The 27,102-nt window shown below is 40.8% G+C and overlaps 1 protein-coding gene across 2 annotated transcripts in view; it reads right to left on the bottom strand.

Annotated features, from left to right (window-relative positions):
* The window catches only part of igsf21a (immunoglobin superfamily, member 21a), a 186,408-nt gene extending 164,076 nt beyond the window's left edge, over positions 1-22,332 (bottom strand). The window contains exon 1 of one of the 2 annotated variants that reach the window (XM_058054591.2): positions 21,893-22,332. In XM_058054591.2, the coding sequence (XP_057910574.2) occupies positions 21,893-21,953 (61 nt within the window). In that variant the 5' untranslated portion in view covers positions 21,954-22,332. The remainder of the gene's footprint in view (positions 1-21,892) is intronic. The other variant, XM_058054592.2, reaches the window with a different exon arrangement.
* Positions 22,333-27,102: the final 4,770 nt, after the last annotated feature.

Raw genomic sequence — 27,102 nt, forward strand, 5'->3', positions numbered from 1 at the left:
TCTGTTGTTTATTGGCGGATGGTAAGCAGCTTTCGTGTGCATTAGCGCCATCTGTGGAACAGAATCTAAACCCTTCTATACGCCATTCACAAGTCCAGTTTTATTATTAAAAAAGAAAATACATATCTATATAAAACATGTCCCGAGTTTAATTATAAAATATTAGCAAGATTGAACTTCATCTTTTCCTGTTCCCGGGTGCGTTCTTTCAGCGAATGCTGAGATATGACGTAACACGCAGCTCCAGACGTTCTTTGATTTTAAAAAATGGAGGCGAGCAATTGGCACTGGACTGCTGCGGAAAGTTTGTTTTTGATTCAAACTAAATTTCAAGACTGGACGAACGAAAAACTGGCAATACGGAGTTATTCCAACAAGTGAAAGAAAAACTCAAGGAAGTCGGTATCACGTGATGTTGGTGTTTACGCTTTACTGCGAATGCCCCATTGACTATTCTGGTTGATTATAGCGGCGCATGTAGACAAGAGATTGGAATATTCCTTTCCATGGATACCATTGCTTTCGGAAAGGTCATTTGGAAAGATTCCATTTGGAAAGAGTTGTTAGAGTATTTATGGCTACCATGATTATATCCTGCCTTGCTTTGTGTTTCAAATCGCCAACTGTATTTGTCAAGTGCTACCAGTACGCCTTGTTTTGTGCTAGTACTGCCGTGCCCTTAGTTTGTATCCTGATCGTAGTTTTTTTGTTGAGCTTTGTCTCACTGGTGCTCTTTTGGTTCATGTTTTTTTTGGGGATGCATTAAACTGAACATGAACCTCCGAATGGGATGGCTCGTTTCCTCCAGACCTGGAGAAAGTGACATTTTTAAAAATTCAAGCACAAAACATGCCCTTCAATGTTATTCCTCAACCTAATCTCAGGTCCCATCTTGTGTATTTTTTTTTTTTACTGTGATGCCACTGGATAGATTTCACAAACAAACACTGAACAAAATGAGACAAAAACTGCATTTGGCAACGTAAGTTATCAAAAAGTGCCATAGTCATTATGTACCAATTTTGTATCAAGAAAGGTTATCAAAAACGTCATGGCCAATAGTCAACAAAAAATATGTTCTCCGACTATCAACCAGTAAGAGAAGCAAATAAGAATCCAATTAAATCATGCTGGCAACAATACAATTTTGAAAACTGCACATGCAATATGACATAAATGTATTAACTGTGTTTGGCACACTAAAATTGGCACTCCGACGACAAATCCGTCTCCCAGGTTTCCCCATTGGGATACAACAATAACCGCATTGCATCGTAATATTGTTGTTTGGGTTTTACAATGTAATCCTTTTGAATTTGAACCCGCCGTGATTGAAAGTTGTGTCTCAAGCCAATTAGCACATCCACTCTTCATTTCTAGTCAAGTTACTGTATGCTAACTCCAAGAAAAGCAACAATGGTGAATAAGCAAGAAGAAGAAAAACAACAACAATGTATTAGTCACTTGAGGGGAAATTCCATTCAGATGGTAATAACCTCCACCAAAAGCAAGATTATGCAAAAACTTCAAAGCCATTTTCCATTCAACATGGAGAAAATATAAAAGGGTTACAAATAAAAGCGCAAAGACAATAAATTATTATGACTTGCATTAGGGCCAAGTGGGGGCAACAGGATCCAGCAGATGGCGCTACAACCTGAACGACAATAGTTGTGTTTACTGTATATTTTTGCACTGTATGTTAAGTTTTTCTCTCATATTTCTTTAGTTTACGTATTTATGAAGCAGCACATCTGCTGAATGCCATTTGTCCTGAACAAACACCTTGGATCTTAACTATTTCTAAAGTGTATTGACCCTGAATCCCAAATGGAATCGTTACATCACTGCTTTGAACAGAACTTAGTCGATTTTTTTTTTGCTCCTGTGTGGGTGTGATGGAATGTTTATAAACTCATACGCGCCTGCATGGTCTCCCAGTGTAATGGTGAATATGCATTAGCAGAAAGAGTTCATGAAAGGCAATAATGTAGGACACAAGATTATTTGCATATGCTTCTGAATGAGACTGCCACACTCCTCCGCCTTGTGTTTAATCAAGCGTTTAATCAATTCCCTGCATACAGCTGTGTACGGATCATCATTTCATCTCTCCCAAATGTTGGGATTCTTGAGCCTCACAATGACCGGCAGTAATGATGAGATCAATATGCATTAAAAAAAAAACATCCATGAAAGCGCTAAAAATGACAAACAGGCTCCATAATGACTTCGCTCCTGTACTGAGTCTTTGCAGCTGATCCGACACAGGTGGTCCTTGATGCAGTACCACCGTACCAACCATCGCCCTGTCGTGATGCCTGAAGTCGGCAAACCCTGTGAAAATGACATTAGTCCTGTAGCTGAGCCTGGTGGTTTGCACAATCGAGTCCCAGCGTCAAGGTTCCGCCTGTAAATCTCTATTGATTATCTTTTTGCTGACGGTTAGCCACAAAGCATTTGGCATGTGGCTGATTTTGCCTGAATGCTGCCTACAGCAGAATTACATCTGGTGATGGAGGAGCCTGATGGTACTTTATCCCGAGGGCAGACTAAAGAGCCCAACAGGAGAGCTTTTGGACACAAACCAGGATGTTCCCAAGCAGCAAGCAATTTTTTTTTTTTTTTTTATAGAAGATCTACTGCTTTAGAGCGTGCACTGGTTTTTAAAAGGAGTTTAAACGGCAGCAACAGTGATCTTGGAGTCCTCGTTTCAAGCCACATTGATTTGGATGGTTTCCAAAGGAGGCAACAGCTGCTGGTATGAATGGATACTGTTAGAGTATCCTCAGCATAGCGGCCTCACACTTGCCTTCATAAGTGTGTGTTTTTCATGTGACGCCCTCAGCGACAAAGGGCATCGACTTTTCACTTCAAGTTCCATCCGAAGACGCCGAGCCTTTAGGAATATCAAGCAGCCTGCTGCTTTGTCGTCTGCCGCTTTGCCTCTGCCCCTTATGTCACACTTGTGAGGGTATATAGTTTGAATACGTATACAGCTTGAACTGGGAGGGAACCTTAAAAATAAATAACGTGGAAGCAGATCCACGCTGCTAAAGTATGACAGGTTACGTCAGCTTTAAAGGGGAACTGCACTTTTGAACACATATTTATTTCCCTTTTCTGTGCATTGAAGCGCAAGAAAACAAGTTAATATAAGCTAGGTAACAACAGACGTCATTCGAAATACTTATTCTGACGCTAAAGCCCTCACAAAATGCCAACGGTGTTCCATTTACATAACTGACTTGTATATTAACCAAGCCACAGTGATATTTTTATTGTAGCATTTAACGTGAAAAACTACCGTATTTTCTGGACTATAAGTCGCTCCGGAGTATAAGTCGCACAAGGCCAAAAATGCATAATTAGGTAAAAAAAAAAACATATATAAGTCGCACTGGAGTATAAGTCACACATGGCCAAAAATGCATAATTAGGTAGAAAAAAAAACATACATAAGTCGCACTGGAGTATAAGTCGCACAAGGCCAAAAATGCATAATTAGGTAGAAAAAAAACATACATAAGTCACATTGGAGTATAAGTCGCACAAGGCCAAAAATGCATAATTAGGTAGAAAAAACATACATAAGTCGCATTGGAGTATAAGTCGCACAAGGCCAAAAATGCATAATTAGGTAGAAAATAAATACATAAGTCGCACTGGAGTATAAGTCGCATTTTTTGTGGGTAATTTTTAATTTTAACTACTTGACCAAAACAGACATTACGTCCTCTTGGAAGGCAAGTTCTAACAATAAAAGAATAGAGAACAGGCTGAATAGGTGTAAGATATGCTAACACAATGCTTATTCAGCTACACAAAAAATAAACATGAACAGAAAGTGCCCAGTCCATGTAACATAAACATTTTTTTTTTACATTTATGAGTCGCTCTGGAGTATAAGTCGCAGGAACAGCCAACCTATGAAAAAAAGGGGACTTATAGTCTGGAAAATACGGTATTTTTATCTTGCGGATATCGCTATAGTCTCAGTGTTTTGGTTTAACAGACTAAGGATGAAACGTAAGGTTTTATTGTCAAGTAAACGTATTCCACTGTAAAGTAAACTGCCTACAAGATTCTCTTCCATAGAACCCAAAAGTTAGTACTGTTAGTTCATAGTTTCACAGTGTTTCTCTGCACTTTGCAGTACTAAAAGTGATCAATAAATTCAATAATATTTAAGTTTACCAAACAAAACCATGAACTATGGATTTAGAAGTGATGTGTAAGTCAGACCAAAACCAACACTGGAGTACAATATGTCATCCCATAAGGGTTTGTTGGTGTTATAGGTCTAGGTTCTAAGTTATTCTACACCAAACTCATCAAAACATGCCTTTGTGGACCTTGTACCACGCTTTTTTCAGTATAAAAGTAGCACAAATAGTAAAAAAAAAAAAAAGGAATCTTGAATCCATCCATATTCCGCCTCTTATTTCACCTGATGAATAAATTCTGTGGCTTCCAGGGGCAGTACATGCACTTATCAACGCTCACTACAAATTACTGTACTTATGTACAAGAAGCACTGGATGATTCAAAACAAGCCCACGGCACTTCAGTATCTTTCATTCATTAAAAACACTCAACAGCAAAAAGGTGAAGTTTCACACTGTGTACTTTTATAATTGAAGTACACCTTTTTACTGTCCTTGACAGACTTCTAGTTTTCAATCTGCTGTGGGATCTAAGCAGCCTGACTGGCTGGTGACTGCACGCTTTGGGTCGCGTGATGTAACTCTGACATCATCTGCTCGCGCCGGGCGTTATTTTGATCCCAGCCGAGGAGAGCTGAAGTGCATTGACGGTGCTGTTGGAGCCCGGCGAAGCAGCAGGTTGCCTTCTCAACAAAGATCATCGCTTTCATTGTGCCAAAGACGCCATCGTGCTGAAAATGATGTTGTCCATGAGTACATCTTTTTGTACAAAGTAATCAGCTGTGAGTCTTCAACAGGACTGTAAGCGAAGGGTGTTTAACATATCGCCGCCACAATTCCCCAAAGGCTCTCATGGCTGCCATTTCAGTCTTGTTTGGACTGCGACTTCAATCACGAAGAAAAAGTAATGTCGTCTTTCAAACTCTTCAATCCCCGACTTGCTGTATTCCAATACTCGTCGTCTGATGTCGTTCCTTGTGAGAGCAGCTCCAACAATGGGATTAATGTGAACTCCTGTGTAGCCTCAGACGGGATGGTGAAAGGGGAGGAATTATAGCATCCTCTGTGCTGACTACTGTGAGATTAGCATGCTGATAGCAATCAGCAATGGTGTCATCACTAGAGAGTCTGGGCGGATAGAAGCCATGTACATCAACAGTGTCTGTCCCTGGAGGACGACAAATGTGTGTCTCGCAAAACGCTTTGATTTGAAATAGACAAGAGACGTTTCCCCCACCATTTTAGGCACGGAACTGAAATTGGGCGAACGATGAAAATAGGCTCTGCATATCACAGCCGTGTTAATTGCTCTGCCAATCATCAGAGACAAATGATAGCCACCATGATAGCAGCACAATGAATGAATGACAAGAAGCATGGCTCATGTTAAATATGTTTTTTCCATTAAATACTCTTCTACTCCAATCCTGTAGGTGGCTGTAGAGCCCCGCTTGGCGTGATGTGATGCAAGTGGACTGTACACCCGCAACCCTTGTGAGGATAAGCGGTATAGAAAATAGATGGATGGATGAAGAGGATAGCTCAAGCTAAATGCTTCATTCGCCAGGACACAACAAAGAGCAACAACAAGAGAGACTGACAAGGTGTGTGATGAAGCAATTATGAGGCTGTTCAATTGCGACACTTGTCAAGATAACCTGCGTGAATTTACTCTGTGGGGTGCACGGCGGTCGAGTGGTTAACTCGCAGACCTCACAGCTAGGAGACCAGGGTTCAATTCCACCCTTGGGCATCTCTGTGTGGAGTTTGCATGCGTAGGTTTTCCCCGGGTACTCCTCCCACATTCCAAAAACATGCTAGGTTAATTAGCGACTCCAAATTGTCCATAGGTATGAATGTGAGTGTGAATGGTTGTTTGTCCATATGTGCCCTGTGATTGGCTGGCCCGCAACTCTCGCCTGAAGACAGCTGGGATAGGCTCCAGCAACCCCCGCGACCGTTGTGAGGAAAAGCAGTAGAAAATGTACTAATATTGATTTGTCCTTCAGGGTAAACATTTGCATAATTAATTCAAATTAAAAAGAAATAAAGACACAAATGGTTCAGATCTTCACTTGGCCATCTCTGTGTGGAGTTTACATGTTTTCCCCGTGCATGCGTGGGTTTTCTCCGGGTACTCCGGTTTCCTCCCACATTCCAAAAACATGCATGGAATGAGTACATGTCATCATTATCTGTATCCGTGTTTAAAGACCATGCTCATTACGTATTCACGCTTCACACACAGTGACCGCCTCTCCCTAGACAGCGGCAGCTCAGCTGTGCCTCATTCGTGTACACGGTGCAATCGGCAAGTTAAAAAAACTCGGGTTGCGTCGGTCACGCTGCCTCCGCTTCATTAGGTTTTCTTCAGCTCGCCTCTATTTCGGTTTGCATCGCAAGTTACTTGGTAAACGTGTCACGTAATGTATGCAAGCTTGTGTGACATCGGTCACTTACACATGAGTGCTATATTCCATGAAATTTATTTTTGTCTTATTCTATGAAGTCATCACTTACAATATAGGAATTTTGTTAATTTTCAGTTGGCACTACACAGACCGATTGACTGCCGCCTTGACTAGCCACAACATTAGGTACAACGCCGCAGTGGCTGCATCGAACACTCAACATATTAAACCCCTCTAAATATGCTGCAATATTTTCCGGACTATAAGTCACACTTTTTTCATAGGTTGGCTGTTCCTGCCACTTATACTCCAGAGCGACTTATAAATGAAAAAAGTGTTTATGTTACATAAACACTGGACACCTTTTCTGTTCATGTTTATTTTTTGTGTAGCTGAATAAGCATTGTGTTAGCATATCTTACACCTATTCAGCCTGTTCTCTATTCTTTTATTGTTAGAACTTGCCTTCCAAGAGGACGTAATGTCTGTTTTGGTCAAATAGTTAAAATAAATTACCTGCAAAAAATGCGACTTATACTCCAGTGCGACTTATGTATGTTTTTTCTGCCTAATTATGCATTTTTGGCCTTGTGCGACTTATACTCCGGAGTAGGGATCGACTGATATGTTTTTTTTCCGGTCGATGCCGATACCGATTTTTTTCCATCACCCTTAGCCGATGGCCGATTTTGCTTGGGCCGATATTTGTGGCCGATACTGCTTTTGCTTCTTCAATTCATATGGCTAAATAGAGGCTAATTAAAAGTTGAAAACGTACCCTTGCTATGATGTGGCAGCGATGTCGCCACTGGGTGTATTGCAGGGTCCTCTGACAATACATAGCTTCCTGGCGGAAGCCTGTATGTATATCATACGGCGGAAAAATATATCGGCAAACCCACGCCCGTATCGGCCGATACCGATTCAAGTAAAGAACGCAAATATCTATCGGTCGATCCTTACTCCGGAGCGACTTATAGTCCAGAAAATACGGTATTTCCCTGTTTGCCATCATTGTATGTTTGCATGAATCACCAACTTCACACAGATCATTAAAAAAATAAGTAAGTAGTCAGTCTTACAGATCACTTACACACATACACAGTACACAGATTTACGCATGTAAACCTATAACATATACCCATGCCCAATTCCGATTTATGCCCCGCCCACTCAGATACATATCATTTAGATGGGTGGCTAGATGCAGGTAGTTCTTTGTCTATATGTGTCCTGTGATTGGCTGGCGCCCAGTCAAGGGTGTACCCTGCCCCTGTCGCCAGTAGTCAGCTGGGATAGACTCCAGCCTACCCCCGTGATGGATGGATAAACACAAATTCCTACATACATATTACTATCACGTCATGTGTTCATTTAGATGCTATGGGTGACTGTCAATGTTGGCAAACGTTCACTGGCGGCCCGAGCCAACAATATTGTGATTCCTTCATTTTCTCTCCCTGAGTGTTAACAGGGAGGTGATGAAAGCCTCACCGTCCTGCAGAATGCAGCGTAATGCTTGACTTTAATGTGAGCACTCTCTCACACTCATCTCGCTTTCTGAGACGGTAGAAGCAGCCACATGAGGAAACGTGATGGGGAAATCCATCAAGACAAGTAAAATGACAGCAAAATGTTTCAATCTAACGTGGCGCTTTCTTTTACTTGAACAGGTGTACGATGGTGCAAGCTGCAGGATGTAGTATCATCACTCATTGAAAAGCCAAACAAGAGTGAAGAGTGACGACACATTTATAAATGACTCAAGGAGCCGTTATTTAAATCAGCACGCATTTCAAAATACAAAATAACAACCTGTTAATGTGGCTAAGTCAGTGGTGTCCAAACTGTGGCCCATGGGACAAATGCAGACTACGATTCATTTTTAACTGCCCCTTATCAAAGTTGTATCAATGTTGTAAAACATTGTGTTAAACAATACCAAAGTTTCAGGTAATGATGTTTTCAAAGTGTGGCTGGAGGCGGGCCGTGGGTGGAATAAATTAAAACACACCGTTGGTTTAATTTCATTTGAACATGCATCCGATTACAATTGAATGCATCACATAATCAGTTCACAGTTCCACATGTCCAAAAGGAGTAGGAAGAAGCAAAGCTTATTAAATCCTACCCCTCCATCTGGTACTTTTACTATCAGTAACTGTTACATTTGTTCACTTCCTGCTTTCCATAATACAGTTTAAGGTTTTTTTGTTTGTTTGTTTGTTTTTGTTTTGTTTTTTAATTAAGTAATTAAGCCATTAATTACATATATATTTTTATATACAGTGTATTTTTGGTAACATTTTAACTTCAGCCCTACTATGGTGTTCTGCAGAATATTTTCATAACAATTCTACTTATTGTTAATCTTCGACGTCCTCCCACGGTGCACTTGTACAAATGCGGCATGTGTCTACATTTGTTCACTTCCTGCTTTCAATAATACAGTTTAAGGTTTTATTTATTTATTTATTTTTTAATGATGTACCTCGTACCGGAGTACGAGGTGATATTGGATTCAATTCAATTCAATAGTAAGCATGTGAATTCACCGGAAGAATGTGATTATCTTGCAAAATGTATCCTGTGCAATAATTCCAGTTAGCAAACAGTCAATTCCCTTTTGCCTCTGTTGTTTCAAGACACTGATAATCAACATAAAGCTTCAAAACAAACTGACAGTAAAAACATCAAATTACAGAGTCATTGATTAGTATGTCCATCTCCAGCGATGTTCACTTCATTGCAATTCATTCCTGTACAAATGTTCACTGACGGGAAGCCCGTGGGATTTGCCGACCTTTCATGTGATGACGCGTGATGATGCTTTAATGTGTTTGTTTGACTGCAGATGCAGAAACCTCGTACAGCTCGATTGTTCGACTTTAGAGGTTGCACTGTATCCTATTTGTTGAGACGACAGTTTCCGTTGCTACTCTTTTTACTTTTAATCAACACCTGTATTCAAATGTTGCCATCTGAGTTCATGTCGAAAGATAGATTGGCACTGCAGTCTGGCAATTTCCATCTTCGCTTTCCACTTGTTTTTCCTCTTGTACGACTTCTTTGTTTTTTTTGCTCTGCCTTCCTCCTGTTAATCACATTCATTGCAGACTGGATTGAATTTCAGATGCGTGAAAAGGTCTAATAACACACAGGATGAATGAGTTTCTGAGCCCTGACAGCACGGCCACCCAAGCACAATCAACATGAGAGATGCAAGATTACAGGATTTACTCTTTTTTTTATCCACGGGGGGGAACACAACACCAACACCAGGAGTAGCACTGCGATTTCACAACTTTGCATGGAAAGTGTCACCGTAGCAATTGTAGTAGAAATCTGCCATTTTTAAACATAATCTTGGATTTAGATTTTATCTATTTATTTTATCAGCACGACAGACAATAAACATGACCTCAAACATCAGACTGATGCATAAAAAGAAAAAGAACTGTGCAACTGAGTTTCAAGTAATGGTCGCCGCACACAGTGCACACGTCATAAGTGACGAGCCATAAACTGTGACGCCTGCTAAAATGACACCTGAATTAATCTCTACAGCCACAATGTTTCCACACTGTTTATTAATTGCTTAATATTAGCTCTGCACATCCCTTGGGATGGTTATGATGCCCCCCCCCACCCCCTCCTACTCCCTCTCCATCAGCTGATAATACGGCTCATACTGTATTTAATCTAACGGCGTCTCAAGCCGCAGTAAAATTAATTGTGAGTCATTTCAAACGCGAGGGATAGCAATTTCATATCAGAGATTCTGCTCAGGGAGAAATATCTACTCTCGTAAAAGTGGAGGAAAATGGGAGCGGCACCTAATAAGCGCACACTAAAAGTCAAGGCGGAAGAGACAATTAAAAAAGCCAGTGCATGTATGTATGTTCGTATGTATGGTGTCTGCTTATGTAATATTAATGTGCATTTAAGGCAAAGGCATTTTGCAACCAATAACAGAAAATGCAACAGCAACATCAAAGATATGTAGAGTCTTAATAAAGAGCAATAAAGATAGATTGCAGGATGTTTCCATTCTATGTATTTACATAGGACACTACATGAAGCACCCTTAGAATGGATGGATGCACAATCAAGTCCTAGATATGTATTAAGAATTCTGTTTTCTTCAAAAGATAATAATGTTCGGTTTTAATGGACAAAATGTGAGAATGCATTCATTTAACATTCTGATGGTGCCAAGGAAAAACCCATTACGTTTTGGTGCAGTTTTAGTAATTTATGTTCAATTTAGTGAGCTGGGACCTTTTTCAACATTTTACTTGGTCTCTGTGAATAATGCATGAAAGCATGAATCTTAATGACAATATTCAGACAGGAAGTAGGTATTTATGAAAGTGTAACATTTGATGTCAATCCAAATAACAATTGGTCAGTTTCTTATTTGTTGAGTAATATTGTAGTTTAGTGTTAAAGTCATGTTGTTGTAGCCTAAGACACGCTACAAAAACAGTACCGCTTCCTGTATTTACTTCTCAACGTGGCCATGATGAGTTCAAATGTATTCAAGTTATGACTGAGAACTGCAGCAAAGTGGAGACTGTGGAGTACAGTGTAATGCTGCAGCATTATCATTTAAAGCAATCATCAATTGGCTTGACTATACAGTTGTCCCGTCTAGTGGTTAGCGAGCAGACCTCACAGCTAGGAGACCAGGGTTCAAGTCCACCCTCGGCCATCTCTGTGTGGAGTTTGCATGTTCTCCCTGTGCAAGCGTGGGTTTTCTACGGGTACTCTACTGCTTATCCTCACGAGGGTCGCAGGGCGGTGCTGGAGCCTATCCCAGCTGTCTTCGGGCGAGAGGCGGGGTACACCCTGGACTGGTGGCCAGCCAATCACAGGGCACATATAGTATGTAGACAAACAACCATTCACACTCACATTCATACCTATGGACAATTTGGAACCAGAGTACCCGAATTAAAAACCCACGCATGCACGGGGAGAACATGCAAACTCCACACAGAGATGGCCGAGCGTGGAATTGAACCCGAGTCTCTTAGCTGTGAGGTCTGCGCGCTAACCACTCGACCTCCGTGCAGCCCGCATGTCCGACATGACGTACTAAAAAAAAAGTTCTCATCCCATTCCGTCTGAAGTGGTAACTTTTTGACTTCATACTTCGTCCGTTTGAAACCTTTCTTAAATTTTGAATAAAAAAAATCAGAGGCTAACTAGTTAGCATGCTACAACTGTCTCGATCATTGCAGTTGACCAATGTGTTGTAAACAAAGAATAATAAAGTAAAGAAAGTAAAGGTGACTATAAGGGGTTTTTCATGTTTTTAGGGCTCTAAAAATTGTTTAAAAATTGTAAAAAGAAGATGCTTTATCTATGAAAATATTCCTCTTATTAATATTGAATGCTAAGTCGCAGAAATTCACTTTGCAGTCGGGTCTGGAACCAATTAACCGCGATATATGAGAGACAACTGTATATGGTATTCCTTTGCAAAGTAAGTATTTGCATATTCAAAATAAGTACCTGCTAGTACCTGCTTTTGCCAGTGGAAAAGTCAATAGCAAGTAGCTAAGGAAAGTGGGCAAAAGTTCCATAGAAATCAAATTAATGTGGCATTTTTGTGTCATTCTTCTGCTTCCTAGGTCGAATTGGACTCCATAAACAGCTTTTAATTCCGTGCCGGCGTTCCCGCTAGAGATTAGTGTCATAAGAGGAGCAGATCACGCCATGACCCCGCAAGATCTGTTTACGCAACAAGTCCTTTCGCTCACGCGAGGCGACAACATGAGCAAACGACAGCGAGACGGTGATGTCGTGATGCGGAGAGCGAGTTAGCAACCAGGTAGAAGGCCTCAGCCATTTTCACTTAAAAACCGAATGAACACTGACACTTTTATTGGGGGAGAATAAATTATATTATCTTTACTTTGTGTATAAAAAAAAAGAGCGGAGTGGCAAACATATGATGCAATCATGGCAGGACGGAAAAAAAGTTTTAACTCCTGTATACACGAAGAGTGCAGATCCATATGCAACGGAGCTTTAAATGACTGTTTAATTCATGTCACTTGTTGCCGAGATTAATTCTCTATTTGCATGACACGGATCAAAGGTTTGCTGATAAATGTTATCACAGACGGCAGCCCTTCTCCGGTGTCCCGTCATCCACTGACTCAGCACCAAGACCTGCCTGTACGATGACAGATTGATGGCTTCATGATTTTCTTTTTACTTTTATTATTTTTAATGCAGGGATGTTGTCCCGAGGGCAAAAAATCTCCCCATGGCTCATATATGTAGGAAGTCAGAATACATAAAGAGGGAATAATCTGTCAGATGCAGAACCCACACAATCCTGGTTTTCCTCTCCCATCTGCACAATTTCAGCCAATCCAGTGTGACGTCAAGTGTGCGGATTAATGTTCCCCCGATCCCCCCTCCTTTCCAGTCTCTTCCATGTTTTAAGGTCTAATCTGAACGGTTGGTGAAGCTGCTGGCATGTTGCATTCACTGGCTGTGGGACGCTTTGAATGGAGTGGAATATTAAACCAAATAAAGAAAATGTAGCAGTCACTCAGGATATTTAGACACTCCATACAAATTTTTACTACAGTATAATTTTCTCAATGGACAATCCTAAAGAATGTAACTTGTATATACTTTAGAGTAGTCAGTGTACATACACTATACATGTACATGTATAGAAGTATGGATTGCCTATCCAGTTGTAAAGGATAATTCTCCCCTGACTAATACTCTGACATCATTGAACATCCATTCATTCATTTTCTACTGCTTATCCTGGAGCCTATACCAGCTGCACTGGGGCAAGAGGTGGGGTACACCCTGGACTGGTGGCCAGCCAATCACAGGGCACATATAGACAAACAACCATTCACACTCACATTCATACCTATGGACAATTTGGAGTCACCATTTAATCTAGCATGTTTTTGGAATGTGGGAGGAAAGCGGAGTACCCGGAGAAAACAGAACACCCGAGGGTGGAATCAAACTCGGGTCTCCGAGCTGTGTGTTGTTTTTTTTTGTTTTTTGTTTTGTTTTTTTGGGGGGGCAAATATATGAAACATTACAGTGCATTTCTTACATGAATCAAAATATAACTTTGCATTATTTACATTTGTATTCAACTATCTGATCACAAGCCCAAAAGGAGTAGGCTGAAGCAAAAGCTAATAAATGCCTACCCCTTTTTGCAAGATATAATCATATTCATGCCATAGTCTTGTTTTCCCCTGTTATTCTTATCATTGTAATATTATTATTGTTATCATTATTACCATTATTATTGTTATTATTATCACCATTATTATAATCATCATTAATATTACCATTTTCATCATTATAGTTGTAACAATTTTTTAGATTTTTTTTTAAATAATTTAATTTTTCAGACTTTGTTGCTTCTTGTAGAGTGCTGTATCATTCTATCTGTTGTTTTCCGAAATCCGCAATATTTGTGCTTTTATTGTCAATTTATTAGCCCACTTTCCCCCCCCCTAAGTGTAACATTTACATATCATTTTCTGGAACATCTTGCTGTAATTTAAAAGTGCGAGTCTCTAATAACGCAGCTAATATGTCTCTTGATAAGTGTGGAAACGGTACAAAGCTATGGACAAAATGGTGCGGATGAAGATCATAAACAGCTTTCTGTCGGTTCAAATTCTCAAGAGATTTTGTTCGGTGGCTGCAAGTCAGCAGCTGTTGAGGGAATCAGAGTTGCTTCAAAACTCCCACGCAAGCCAAAGACATCAACGAGGAAGACTCACATCTGTGATATGAAGGACTTCGGGGGTGGTGGAGAAAATGGTGGAAGTTAGTTATCTATTTGAACTCCCTTGCCCTTGAGCCAAGTTGTCTCTACTCATCACAAGAGTCTTCATTTAATCAGTGTTAAAAGTGCTTTGAAAATATAAAAAGTGGAGGAGGACAGAGTTGTGGAGATCGTTGCATTGTTTACATTGCGGTAGACATATAGCAAGCCCCCCCCCCCTCATGTGGCCCACCCTTGGGGCGCCATATTGTCTTCCATGGAAATACCTTATTAATGAAGCTCGCACGGCTGAAAAAGTCTTAATTGTTTTCCGGTGTCTAACTGAGTGCAAACATTCCACTTTAGTGTGTCAGAAATGTCAACAAGATGATTGGGTTTCGTACGTTTGGCTGAAAAGCAGATAAAGCATCATTAGCATATGTGGCAGCTATCTTCTCCTGTGTTCATCACAGACATCATGCTGTTCATTGTTAGCCATGTTGTTGAAGATATTCCCTTTACTGCTGTCTCAGTGTGCGTACCTTCCTAAAAAAAAATGAGCTGCATGCACAGGAGCCGAGTCTTATTTGCCGAAAACAAAACAAGCAACTGGTTACACTGGTGGCCAGCAGTGATAATTCATGTTTAGCTCCAATATACATCGATTAACGACAACAAATACTTGATTAATAATGGCCGAAACTGAACAGAATGCTTTGTCAAACTTAACCTCACTATAGTAGTCCTTAGTTCATACCGGTTTATTGGTACCAGACCAGACCAGGACAGGACCAGGACAGGTACATTTCCGCAAAGTAGGATTCCTTATTCATGAATCAAATATTGTTGTAGTTACAGCATCGGAAAACTTGTTTATGACCTTCTAAAAAACGTTCTTAACATTGTTTGAGCCCTGTGGAGAGCAGGAAATGACATTTCAGATTCAGAATTTAATTTTAGCTTGGATGATAATAATAATAATAATAATAATAATTCATTGTCTACCGAGGGGTGATGGAGCCTATCCCAGCTGTCTTTGAGCAAGAGGCGGGGTATACCCTGGACTGGTGGCCAGCCAATCACAGGGCACATATAGACAAACAACCATTCACACTCACATTCATACCTATGGACAATTTGGAGTCGCCAATTAACCTAGCATGTTTTTGGAATGTGGGAGGAAACCGGAGTTCCCGAAGAAAACATGTAAACATGTAAACTCCACACAGAGATGGTCGAGGGTGGAATTGAACTCGGGTCTACTAGCTGTGAGGCCTGCTAACCAAACGGCATATTGTTATTTTTGTGCCTGATAATTCAAACCTGTAATAAAAGTTAAGTCTTTTGCACAAAATATTAAGGTAACATTACTGACACCTAGTGACCAATATAGAATACTACACAGCATCACCCACATCACAGACATTTTTATGTTTAAACATGCTTAATTAAGGCAAATAATATATACAATTCTTTAATATTCATATTTTAAACTAATAATAGGCTGTATTCAACCGGGAAACAGCATGAATTATTAATACTTTTTGAAAAATGTAACTGTAATGTGGTGAAGGATGACCGGTACCATAAGACACAATTTAACAAACGTTGGTTATCTTGAATTGTTGCTTTACCGCGTGGTTACAAATGCGTGAGTGGAAACCTCCAGTTCTTTTAGAATCACTTTTCCTTTTCAACACCCACTTAAAAGCAATCCAATCAAATCTGTAGGATTTACGTAAATCCCTCCCTCACTCAAATGGTGCCCTCATATTCACTTGCACTCATACAGTAATTCCGACACATGCAGGACAGAGTTGAGCTTTACTTTAAGTAGTAACCGCAAAGCCTCCATAATAAAGCTACAGATATTGTGCATTTGTGCATGGGTGCATGCCCTCACGTACAAAAGTGTTTTGAAGGCTGTTGGGACCTTTCGTTGGAAGCTATTAGCACACGGCGCTAAAAACACAAAGCTGACTGCAGCCTTCCAACAAAAGCTGCCATTTCTGGGTCAGCAACCCAATACAAGTATTCCATATGGTGCTTTCATCATATTAACTGAAAGTTTGAGCTATGAAAGACTTGAACTGAAAAATAGGTAAGCATAAGCAAAACCACAGTTTAATACACAAAGACTACGTATGGCCAGGAAAAATACTGGAGGTTTTCTTTTATGTTATATTTCTTTTGAGTCATTTAAGGTCAAATAATGACAGTTTATTACTGGGTTAAATATCTCCACAAACCACACAGGCACACTGTTTCACATAGAATGTCGCATTAGAGCTATCAGTAGAATACATAATAGAGTGAAGGACTAATGGGGTTTGCGTAGCGGCACAGGATATGGTGACACACACGGAGAGGTTGTGCCATGTGAATCAAAAATAACCAGCAGTCTAGTCAGAAGTTATTAGATTAATAAAATAGAAAAAAAAATCCTGTATCACTGTACTTAAAAGGAGACACAGAAAATCTTGTGCCTGAGATATAATTAATATATTATATTTATTTAATAATGTAACAATTGTTAATAATTCTACAATATATTATATATATAATATATATTATATGATAATATTAATTATTATCATTAATTAATTAATAATATTTTAACAGCGTAAAGAGGTTGTGTTTTTGAGCTGGGAAAATTAAATGATGGTTGTGAGTGTGAATGGTTGTTTGTCTATATGTGCCCTGCGATTGGCTGTCGACCAGTCCGAAGACAGGTGGGATAGGCTCCAGCATCTCTGTGTGGAGTTTGCATGTTCTCTCATGCAAGTGTGGGTTTCCTCCCACATTCCAAAAACATGCTAGGTTAATTAGTATCTCCAAATTGTTGTTGTTTGTCCCGCCTCTCGCCCGAAGACAGCTGGGATAGGCTCCAGCACCCCCGCGACCCTCGTGAGAATAAGCGGTAGAAAATGAATGAAAAAAACATGCTAGGTTAATTGGCGACTCCAAATTGTCCATAGGTATGAATGTGAGTGTGAATGGTTGTTTGTCTATATGTGCCCTGTGATTGGCTGGCGACCAGTTCGAAGACAGCTGGGATAGGCTCCAGCATGCCCGCAACCATTGTGAGGATACACCAGTGCAACTTATGTATGTTTTTTTTTCTACCTAAATATGCATTTTTGGCCTTGTGCAACTTATAGTCCAGAAAATACGATATATACTGTATGGCTACACACTCCACACAGCTAGGAGACCCGGGTTTGATTCCAGGGCATCTCTGTGTGGAGTTTGCATGTTCTCCCATGCAAGTGTGGGTTTCCTCCCACATTCCAAAACCATGCTAGGTTAATTGGCGACTCCAAATTGTTGTTGTTTGTCTATATATGTGCCCTAGGATTGGCTGGCGACCAGTCCAGGGTGTACCCCGCCTCTCGCCCGAAGACAGCTGGGATAGGCTCCAGCACCCCCGCGACCCTTGTGAGGATAAGAAAATGAATGAAAAAACATGCTAGGTTAATTAGAGACTCCAAATTGTCCATAGGTATGAATGTGAGTGTCAATGGTTGTTTGTCTATATGTGCCCTGCGATTGGCTGGCAACCAGTTCGAAGACATCTGGGATAGGCTCCAGCATTCCCGCAACCATTGTGAGTATAAGCGGTAAAGAAAATGGATGGATGGATGGTTTTGGTCATTGCTGATAAGCTTCAAAGCAACATTAAATCACACCAATTCTAAATTTTATCATTTTTTTCGGACATAAATGCCACTAAAGATGGTCAAAGATGATATACATTAGAGTCTCACAAGGGACCCTAAATCTGTCCAGGTTTTGCTTTTTCTTTGGCTTTCATTTGATGCTTCTTTGAAAGGAAGGCTCAAGAGATCTTAAGAGAAGAACAATATTCACAGAATGGAGACTCCAGCTCCATCATATGCATTCACATTTCATAACAAACAACACTGACTCATATTTCTATTGGCACTGATTTTTTTCCTGACAATTGGGAATCAAAAAGCAACCTCTATCTCACTTTGTTGGAAGCAGACAGTCACGGGGCAACGGAAACCATCAGACCTCGTCAAAGATCCAACGGCCGGTAAATCCGGCGGTATTGCTCACATCTCTCCATCTTTGAGACAAACTCTTATGTGCACAAGATTATTCTTAGATGATTTATTTATCCGGTTGGAGGAACTGGACTTGTTTAAGTCTCCCAACACGTTTAGTGTTCCAATTATGAGTTAAATCATTGTAGGCTTGTCAACCGGTTTTGTTTTGTAGTCTGAACCAAAGCTTCTTCTACACACTATGGCTAACATCAGCTAGCTTGCCGTGTTAGCTTGCGACTCAAAATTATTGGATACATTTACCGTATTTTCCGGACTATAAGTCACACTTTTTTTCATAGGTTGGCTGTTCCTGCGACTTATACTCCATTGCGACTTATAAATGAAAAAAATTTTTGTTATGTTAATGTTTGTGTAGCTGAATAAGCATTGTGTTAGCATATCTTACACCTATTCAGCCTGTTCTCTATTCTTTTATTGTTAGAACTTGCCTTCCAAGAGGACGTAATGTCTGTTTTGGTTAAGTAATTAAAATAAATTACCTGCAAAAAATGCGACTTATACTTAAATGTGACTTATGTATGTTTATTTCTACGTAATTATGCATTTTTGGCCTTGTGCGACTTATACTCCAGAACAACTTATCGTCCAGAAAATACGGTAAATAAAGAGGCCCACCATTTGATGTAAAAAATCCCACCACGCAAAAATTCAGGCTTCACTACACAGCTAAAAATACATTCTGGGGCTGTACCAACTATCAATCAGCCAACTAACCTACCATTATGTTAAAATGTCACCGCCATGTTAGCAGTGTAGCTCACATACGTACAATAGCGGTGGTAGAGTCCATGCCGAGTGATGACCAGAGAAGAGACGATGAACATTAAATCAATAATTCTGATCAGAATTATTTGCAATACATATGGTAGATGTACTGGTTCTGGAATATCGTTTCGGACGGCGGTGTGTGTCCCAACAGAGCAAGGCTCGAGCGCATCACTCGGCCTCTGCGCGCTGGCTTTCCTGCATAGCTTTGTTCTGCTACAATAGTTCTTCTGAGGGATCGAAGCAAGCTCTTCAGCCTTGCTCCCCACATGCGCCACTGAGCCTCGGGCATCCATGAACCATTCATTCAGGTTTTTCTTTTCACGGAATTAGAAGTATTGAACAGTGGAAAGCTCTCCTCACGCGTCAAGTTGTTCCAATCTGACCCTCAAGAAACATCACACTGCTAGTGTGATATTGCACATATTATACAGAAAGACAACCGAAAATAACGATTTCAATTCTTTTTACTGTAACTTCATATATTTAAGTACTGATTTCACACTTCATTATTGATTATTCATGAAGAGAACCCTGGGACTTGGGTATTTCCCAGGTGATGACATGTTACAGTTGATAATATATCACGTAGGACTCACTCTTTGGGGAGGAAATGAGGTCAGAGAGCCAAAATTACCATGCAAAAAAGACCAAAACAAATAAGTGGATGATAGAAAGGGATGGGCTTATTAATGCATTGCACCTTAAAGGGGACCAATTATGCCTTTTATGCTTTTTTTTTTAATTTTTCTGACCTATAAATGTTGTATTCTTATGTTACTACGGTGCCAAAGTTTCATATAATTAGGTTTGTGCATAATGTCTTCAATTCAAAAGTCAATCACATCAATCAGGTGCACTGCAGGCTAAAAACACCAATACTGCCAATAGTGTTCCATGTACTTAAATGAGGTTTGATTTACATCTCACACTTCTGTGAACATTCATTCATTTTATACTGCTTTTCCTCATGAGGGTCGCGGGGAGTGCTGGAGCCTATCCTAGCTGTCTTCAGGCGAGAGGCGGGGTACACCCTGGACTGGTAGCCAGCCAATCACAGGGCACATATAGACAAACAACCATTCACACTCACATTCATACCTATGGACAATTTGGAGTCGCTAATTAACCTAGCATGTTTTTGGAATGTGGGAGGAAACCGGAGTACCCGGAGAAAACCCACGCATGCACGGGGAGAACATGCAAACGCCACACAGAGATGGCCGAGGGTGGAATTGAACCATGGTCTCCAAGCTGCACGCCAACCACTCGACCCCCGTGCAGCCCCTTCTGTTCACAATGTAAGCATAATCCAGGTGTCTTTTCCAGTGACTCTTTGACATGCTTAACTGCCACACATACTGTAAGTCCTCTCGGGTACAATTCCACTAGTCGAGGCTGGTTACTGACAGTTTAACATGCCGCATCACAGCCTGATGTTTTATCCTGCAACCGCCCCACGCCACGCACATTAAAAGTCAACCTGTCGCACTGTCAGGTGAGAGTGACACCCAAGCAGACGGCAGCACCAGTAAAAAAAAAAAAAAAAAGGATGAAAATCCTCCGTTTGCTGCATCTCTTGCAAACAAATACAGCCAACAGCTGTGCCTTTTTAACGGTGAATCAGCTCTCAAGGCTTTTAAACCCTGCATTTGTCTCCACTTGTTTGCGCAGTGATCAAGTACAGTGATGAAAGTACAGCATGAAAGCATCATCGAGTGTGTTACGTCACTTAAACAAGGCAGCGGTTTGTCACCTGCTGAAGTTGAGAGGTCAGTAAAGGTCAACTCAGTGTAAAAGTACGGGTCATTGTAACCTTATTGTGATGCCAGACGAAGACATCACATTTCAAGTTTGGAATTATTATTCTAATTATTTATTGCGCACTGCATTAAAACACTGTCTGCACTGTTTCACCTCTAAAATCTTATTCTAAATCATCCATTTTCATCCTTATCTTAACTGCTGCTGATGTGAGACTCCATTGCTTGACTGCAATGCTAATAAAACACCTTAGTCTATTTAAAACAACATCATTCACCCTGCAGGCCATTGTGACACACCATGTAAAAAAAGGGTTGCTCTACATGAGTGCAATCAATGCCATTTTTTTTTTTTTGCACACTTGCATGGATGTGCTACTGCATCGCCACCTCAAAAAAGACATCCAAAAGAAAGCATTATTCCCAAGTAATCTACGTATATATATATATATATATATATATATATGAGAATATATAAACAGAAATGCAGCATCATGCATGATACTGCCTCCCTGTGTACATGACAGTGAAAGGTGCCAGGAGGAAGAGGGTAGAGGAGGGTAGAGCTCCACACTGCTGCTCTTTCATGTTTTTGCTGTCTTGGTATCTGTTGAGCGCTGCTGCAAAACAATCTGTGCAAGTCAAATGCATGTTTCTTTCATTTTCTTTATGCGTGGATTATCTTCTGCATGGATTATTTTATAGTTTTACTATGATTCACCACTTGCAGGAGGGAGAGGGGTAGGGGGGGTCGGGAAAGTTGATCAGCACCACCACCAAACACCACAATCCATGCTGTCCGGATGAGACGTTCCATTTCAGGCTATTATGCAGCATGCATGCACTCACTTGTGTGGTTCAGATTATTAATATTTATGTATTTATTGTTGCTTCCAAAGCATAATAAAGTGACACTCACCCACGGCTAAATCCAGTAGATCCGCGCACAGGAGCAAGCACAACGAGAAGACGCTCATCATTCCCTCCTTTGTTGCAATAAATCCCAAACTCCACTGGCGTTTACATGCTCCCCATGATGCGGATGTGCAGTCCCCACCATTCCTGAGGAACGCGGCTGCAAGGTGCCCCCAAACTAGTCGTCATGATGCAAGTCCAAGTGCAAGCAGGCGCACAAGTTGAGCGCGGATGCAGCATGCAGAATGTCGCCTGCAGTGAAGGGAGGGGGGGGGGGGGGGGGTGGGGAGAAAAGAAGATGATGTTGGGACTGGTTGGTGTTCTGGTCCCGTCGGAGCCTGATTCAAATAAACAAACAATAGGCGGCTGAGGCGAGCTGAGCCGCGCGGCAGTGATACAACACACGGAGATGTTAGGATGGAGGAGGCGCACTCTCTCTCTCTCTCACTCTCTCTCTACCTCTCTTCATCCCAACACTCCTGCTTTCCCTCCTCCTTCTCCTCCTCCCTCCTCCCTCCCTCCACACAGACGCACAGTCATTTCTCATCAATCCTTCCCCTCCCATTTCACACAGTTTCAATCCCAGCTTGGATGCAAACCTCTTTAATTCTCTCTATTAAGACGATTTAGTCTTCTCCTTGTAGGGAAAAAAAACAAAACAAAACAGGATTTAAATATTCCCATCATGAATGTGAAAAAGTTGCCAGATGCCACATGACATCACTTCATTAGCTACACTGCACAATTTAATGACATCCAGCATCTAATGACATGCATTAACAAACATAATAATGTTCAGAGGGCTTTCATAATATTTAATACTAAGTAGTTGAATAATAATTACAACTGTTTCTAGTAATTTTGCTCCACTATATGGGTCTTAATATGTGCTTGTGGCACTGTAAAGCTCATATTAGACAACCATAGTTTCCTAAGAGGGGCTGCACGGCGGGAAAAGTGGTTAGCGCGGAGACCTCACCCGAGTTCAATCCCACCCTCGAGTTTGCATGTTCTCCCCGTGCATGCTCCCACATTCCAAAAAACATGCTAGGTTAATTGGCGACTCCAAATTGTCCATAGGTATGAATGTGAGTGTGAATGGTTGTTTGTCTATATGCGCCCTTTGATTGGCTGGCGACTAGTCCAGGGTGTACACTGCTTCTCACACAAAGACAGCTGAAATAGGCTCCAGCACTCCCCGCAACCCTCGGGGATATCAACCTGTGTTTTTTGGGTATTTTTTTTAATCATCCCATAAATTGATGTATCCATTATTGTGACAGGTCTACTGTGAAAATATTTTTCTCTTGCTGTCTGGGAGTCAGAAACTCCATCCACTTCTGCATGATGCTTGTCTTGTGAGGAAAGCTAAACATATGTATCGTTCACTTAAACCCAAAAAAACATTTCCTGGGAGCCATTTCTACCACTGTTAACTCTGTAAACTGTCCTACAGCGTATCTGGGCATGCCCATATAACCAAGTCCGCACCACAGTGACGTCACAAAACTCCCTGACACCGGGCTTTCAGAGCCATCCCAAACATCTTTCAGTTCTCACTTCCAAATGCGCAAACCTCGTTATCCAAAACTGTGGCACGGTTTAACACAAGAATACAACTTTCTAAGAACATTTATAAGCCAAAGAAGTGGAAAAAGCATAACAGGTCCCCTTTAAGTCTATCTCCAACCCAAAAAGCGCCAATTAGCTCATCTTTAATTATACCAGTCTATACCAGAACCCGAACTACACTACACTTTCTTATGTCTGAATCAAAGTGACTCCTGACATATCTGGTCCATCAAGACTCACTCTCATGTTATCATTCCATAAAACATTTTAAAAATCAGTCATCAGTTATGGCTATGGCCATCAGATTTCAGCTTCCATGGCCTACCATGGCCATGTCTCTGATCACTAAACACGTGTACTTCTGGGTTACCACAGTTCTGGAATATGTCAGCAATGGAGGACATTTGACAATAGTCCCTCGCAGCTTCACTCTTGACTTATTGTAAATCTTCGGCAGTAAAATTGCCTCTTTTCTTCTAAGCACGTTTCTATCAACCCTGTTGCCTTTTTGCAACAAAATGTTTGATAGTTCTGTGATCACAACCCAATATCTTTGCAATTTCAAGTGTGCAGCATCCTTTTGATTTTTTTTTTGATTTTTTTTTTACAATGTTGGACTTTTCAGAGTCGGACACATGTTTTTTTTGGCCCAGAAAAAGAAGCTGCACGCCTTGATATAAGGTGAGGTGAAACCACTCATCAAAAGACCAAATTTGTTTAAATCCAATTAGTGTTCAAGTTTATATAGCTTGGAGTTGGAAAATATGCATAAAAATGATAATATTATAAAGTGACTCACATGTGTCATGCTCTTCAGAACAGAAATGCTCACTTCCTGTCCTTTTGTTGCCTTTATGCTACACTACTTTGAGTATACTTGCACCTACTTCTGATTATTAAAAGACTAACTATTAAGACTATTTATGACAGGATATATTGGAATAAACATGTTGCTGAAATATGGCTCACTTTTGTCAGAACGATAATTCATCTTCCATGTATTTTATGGATGACGGACATGACAAGAACGGCATGGATATCATTCCACGGGCTGTTTAGAGCCTCAGCTCCTGTAAAGAAAGGCTGCATAACAAACCTCTTGACACTAATGTCATTCACATCAGAAAGTCTCTTTCCAAATGTCATCTGCACTGACATAATAGCCCAAAAGCATTCTTAAGAAAAAGCTATGACATTTGCAAAGACGTCCAATTACTGCTCCCAAGGCATTCACCAACGACTGTTGTGGTTTCGGTATGCATCGTTGAACAGGTCATGTGACATTTGCCTTTGACTGTGTCGCGCTCAAGGATCGGAACACACCTATCAAGATTCTGGTTGAATAAAGTTCATTTGCGTCATGTCGTTAATAAAGGCCCAGCATGTTTACGGATTAGTGGGCTACAGTGCCTTACAGAATGTGATGTTCCATGATTGTTGATTGAATCGCCAGTCAAAGCTGTATCGGATATTGGCAAAGAGAAAGCTGAAATCTGAATTTTCCCAAATGAGAAAATGGTCATTCGGTCTGATGAGAGAAAAAGAAAGAAAAAACTTTTGGATGCTATGTTTGTCGAACACACATCACCACAAACAAGCCATCTCCGCTATGAACCATGGTGGTGCCAATATCGTATTGTGGGAATGACTAGGCTTGTCAAGGTAGAGATGAACATGATCGCAAAAAACATTGAAAAATCTTGGACCAAGAATCTGTTTCAACCTAGAAACACACCTCGGGAGACATTTTTTTTACAGCAAGCTAATGACCTGAAGCGTTGTAGCAAACTTGTTGAAATGTAAACAAAGTCAATGTTGTGTAAAGTAAATGTTTGCAATAAAAGTATAAAAAAATAAAACCAGAACTAAAAGACACAGGACCATACGACTCACTCTGAGTTAAAAGCCAGAGAATAAAAGTGGGGTTTTAAGACGAGACTTAAAGCTTTCAATGTTGGGGGCCTTTTTTACTTGGAAGGGGAGAGAGTTCCATAGCTTAGGGCCAACCACAGAAAAGGCTCGGTCTCCCCTGGTCTTAAGTCTTGTCTTGGCCACAACAAGTTGGAGCTGGCCCTCGGACCTAAAGTGACCGTGCTGGAGAGTAAATTTGGATGAGGTCCGAGATGTATTTGGGGGCCAGCCCAAAAAAAGAAAAATAAAATCTTGAAATCAATCCTAAAGCGAACAGGCAACCAATGCAGGGGGGCCAAAATTGGGGTGATGTGCTCCCCCTTTTTCACTCCTGTTAAAAGCCGTGCTGCAGAGTTCTGGACTAACTTTAAGCGGGAGAGAGACTTTTGGCTAATTCCAGAATAAAGTGCATTACAGTAGTCCAGTCCCTTTCTCAACGAGAAAAAAGGCTGTTTTTTTTGGCATATCCGGAATTTGCAGAAAATTATGTTGAAAATGATGTTTAATCCAAAACTAAACTCTCTGGTTCTACCATATCTTACTTATTGTGTGGAAATATGGGCTAATAACTACAAAAGCAATCTTCACTCGTTAAATGTACTGCAAAAAAGGTCAGTAAGGATAATTCATAATGCCGCCTACAGAGAACATACTAAGTACGTCAGTGTAGTATACAGCCCTGTCGCTGTCCACAGGTATAGTTGGGAATGTTTAGTCCAGAAGCACATTCTCAGGTTTCTGGCTAAAATTGCAAAAGCTGCACATTCACACGAACAAACCAAGGATCGTCCTTTTGTCTGTTTTGTATTTTCTTAAGAAAGTCAAGGTGAAGAAGTTATTCAGGCAGAAACCCACTTCCAGGATCCAATCTGTGAAAAGTATGCATGCAGCTGAATAAAGCAACTTGATTTCATTCTTAGCGTCATAATATTGTATTGATTTGAAGAGAAGTGACCGCCAACACTTTTCACAACAGTGAACACCCCCCAAGTGCTGTTTTCAAGCAAGAACCGGTTGCTTATACACTCATTATTAGAACCTTGTCAAGAAGAAACGAGCCCTACTGGAGTCAACGATGACTTGAACCGGTGTAAGCATACACCGGAGCATCGGCATGAACCTGGAGGAACATGAACTGCGGTGCTGAAAACGACTCCCCCGTGACCACCCTCCTCCTAATTGGTTCGGGTCAGCTGGTACTAATGTGCCATCGTACATCTCTAGTGGGTAGTGTCAACAGCAATTTTCTGGGGTAACGGACCCGTACATGCTGCAGCCACCATGGCATAAATGGCTTTCATGTGCTTTCCCCTCTACCAGCGCAAATCAATAAACTTTAAATAGATGGTGTTTTTTTTATTTTGGGTCAGAGGACGCCACAGTGCAGAAGTATGTCCATTTTGTCGTGGACTAGTGAAGCATGTGTGGTCTGTGGAGATTTGTGTTTACAGACTGACTGAGTCGTATGACGGACAATGAAATGGTCACCGTGTGTATGTTTATGTGTGGTGTGTTCAAGTGAACGGGACCATATGTATATATATTATTGGGCATTTCTGTAGGAATGATCTGACCTAATTAGTTGTGTTGAAAAGTGTGCCTTTACTAAGATAATGCTTGATATCAGTATAAAGCTTTCTAATACACCCTTATGGGTATAATGGCACATTTGGGGGGAGATGTGTTTGAATTAATCATGGGATATTATCCAATTTCAGCTCTGCTGTGTTG

Source organism: Doryrhamphus excisus, linkage group LG18 (genome assembly GCF_037039965.1).
Source record: "Doryrhamphus excisus strain RoL-2023G ecotype Guam linkage group LG18, RoL_Dexc_Guam_v1.1, whole genome shotgun sequence".
Classification (NCBI taxonomy): Eukaryota; Metazoa; Chordata; class Actinopteri; order Syngnathiformes; family Syngnathidae; genus Doryrhamphus; species Doryrhamphus excisus.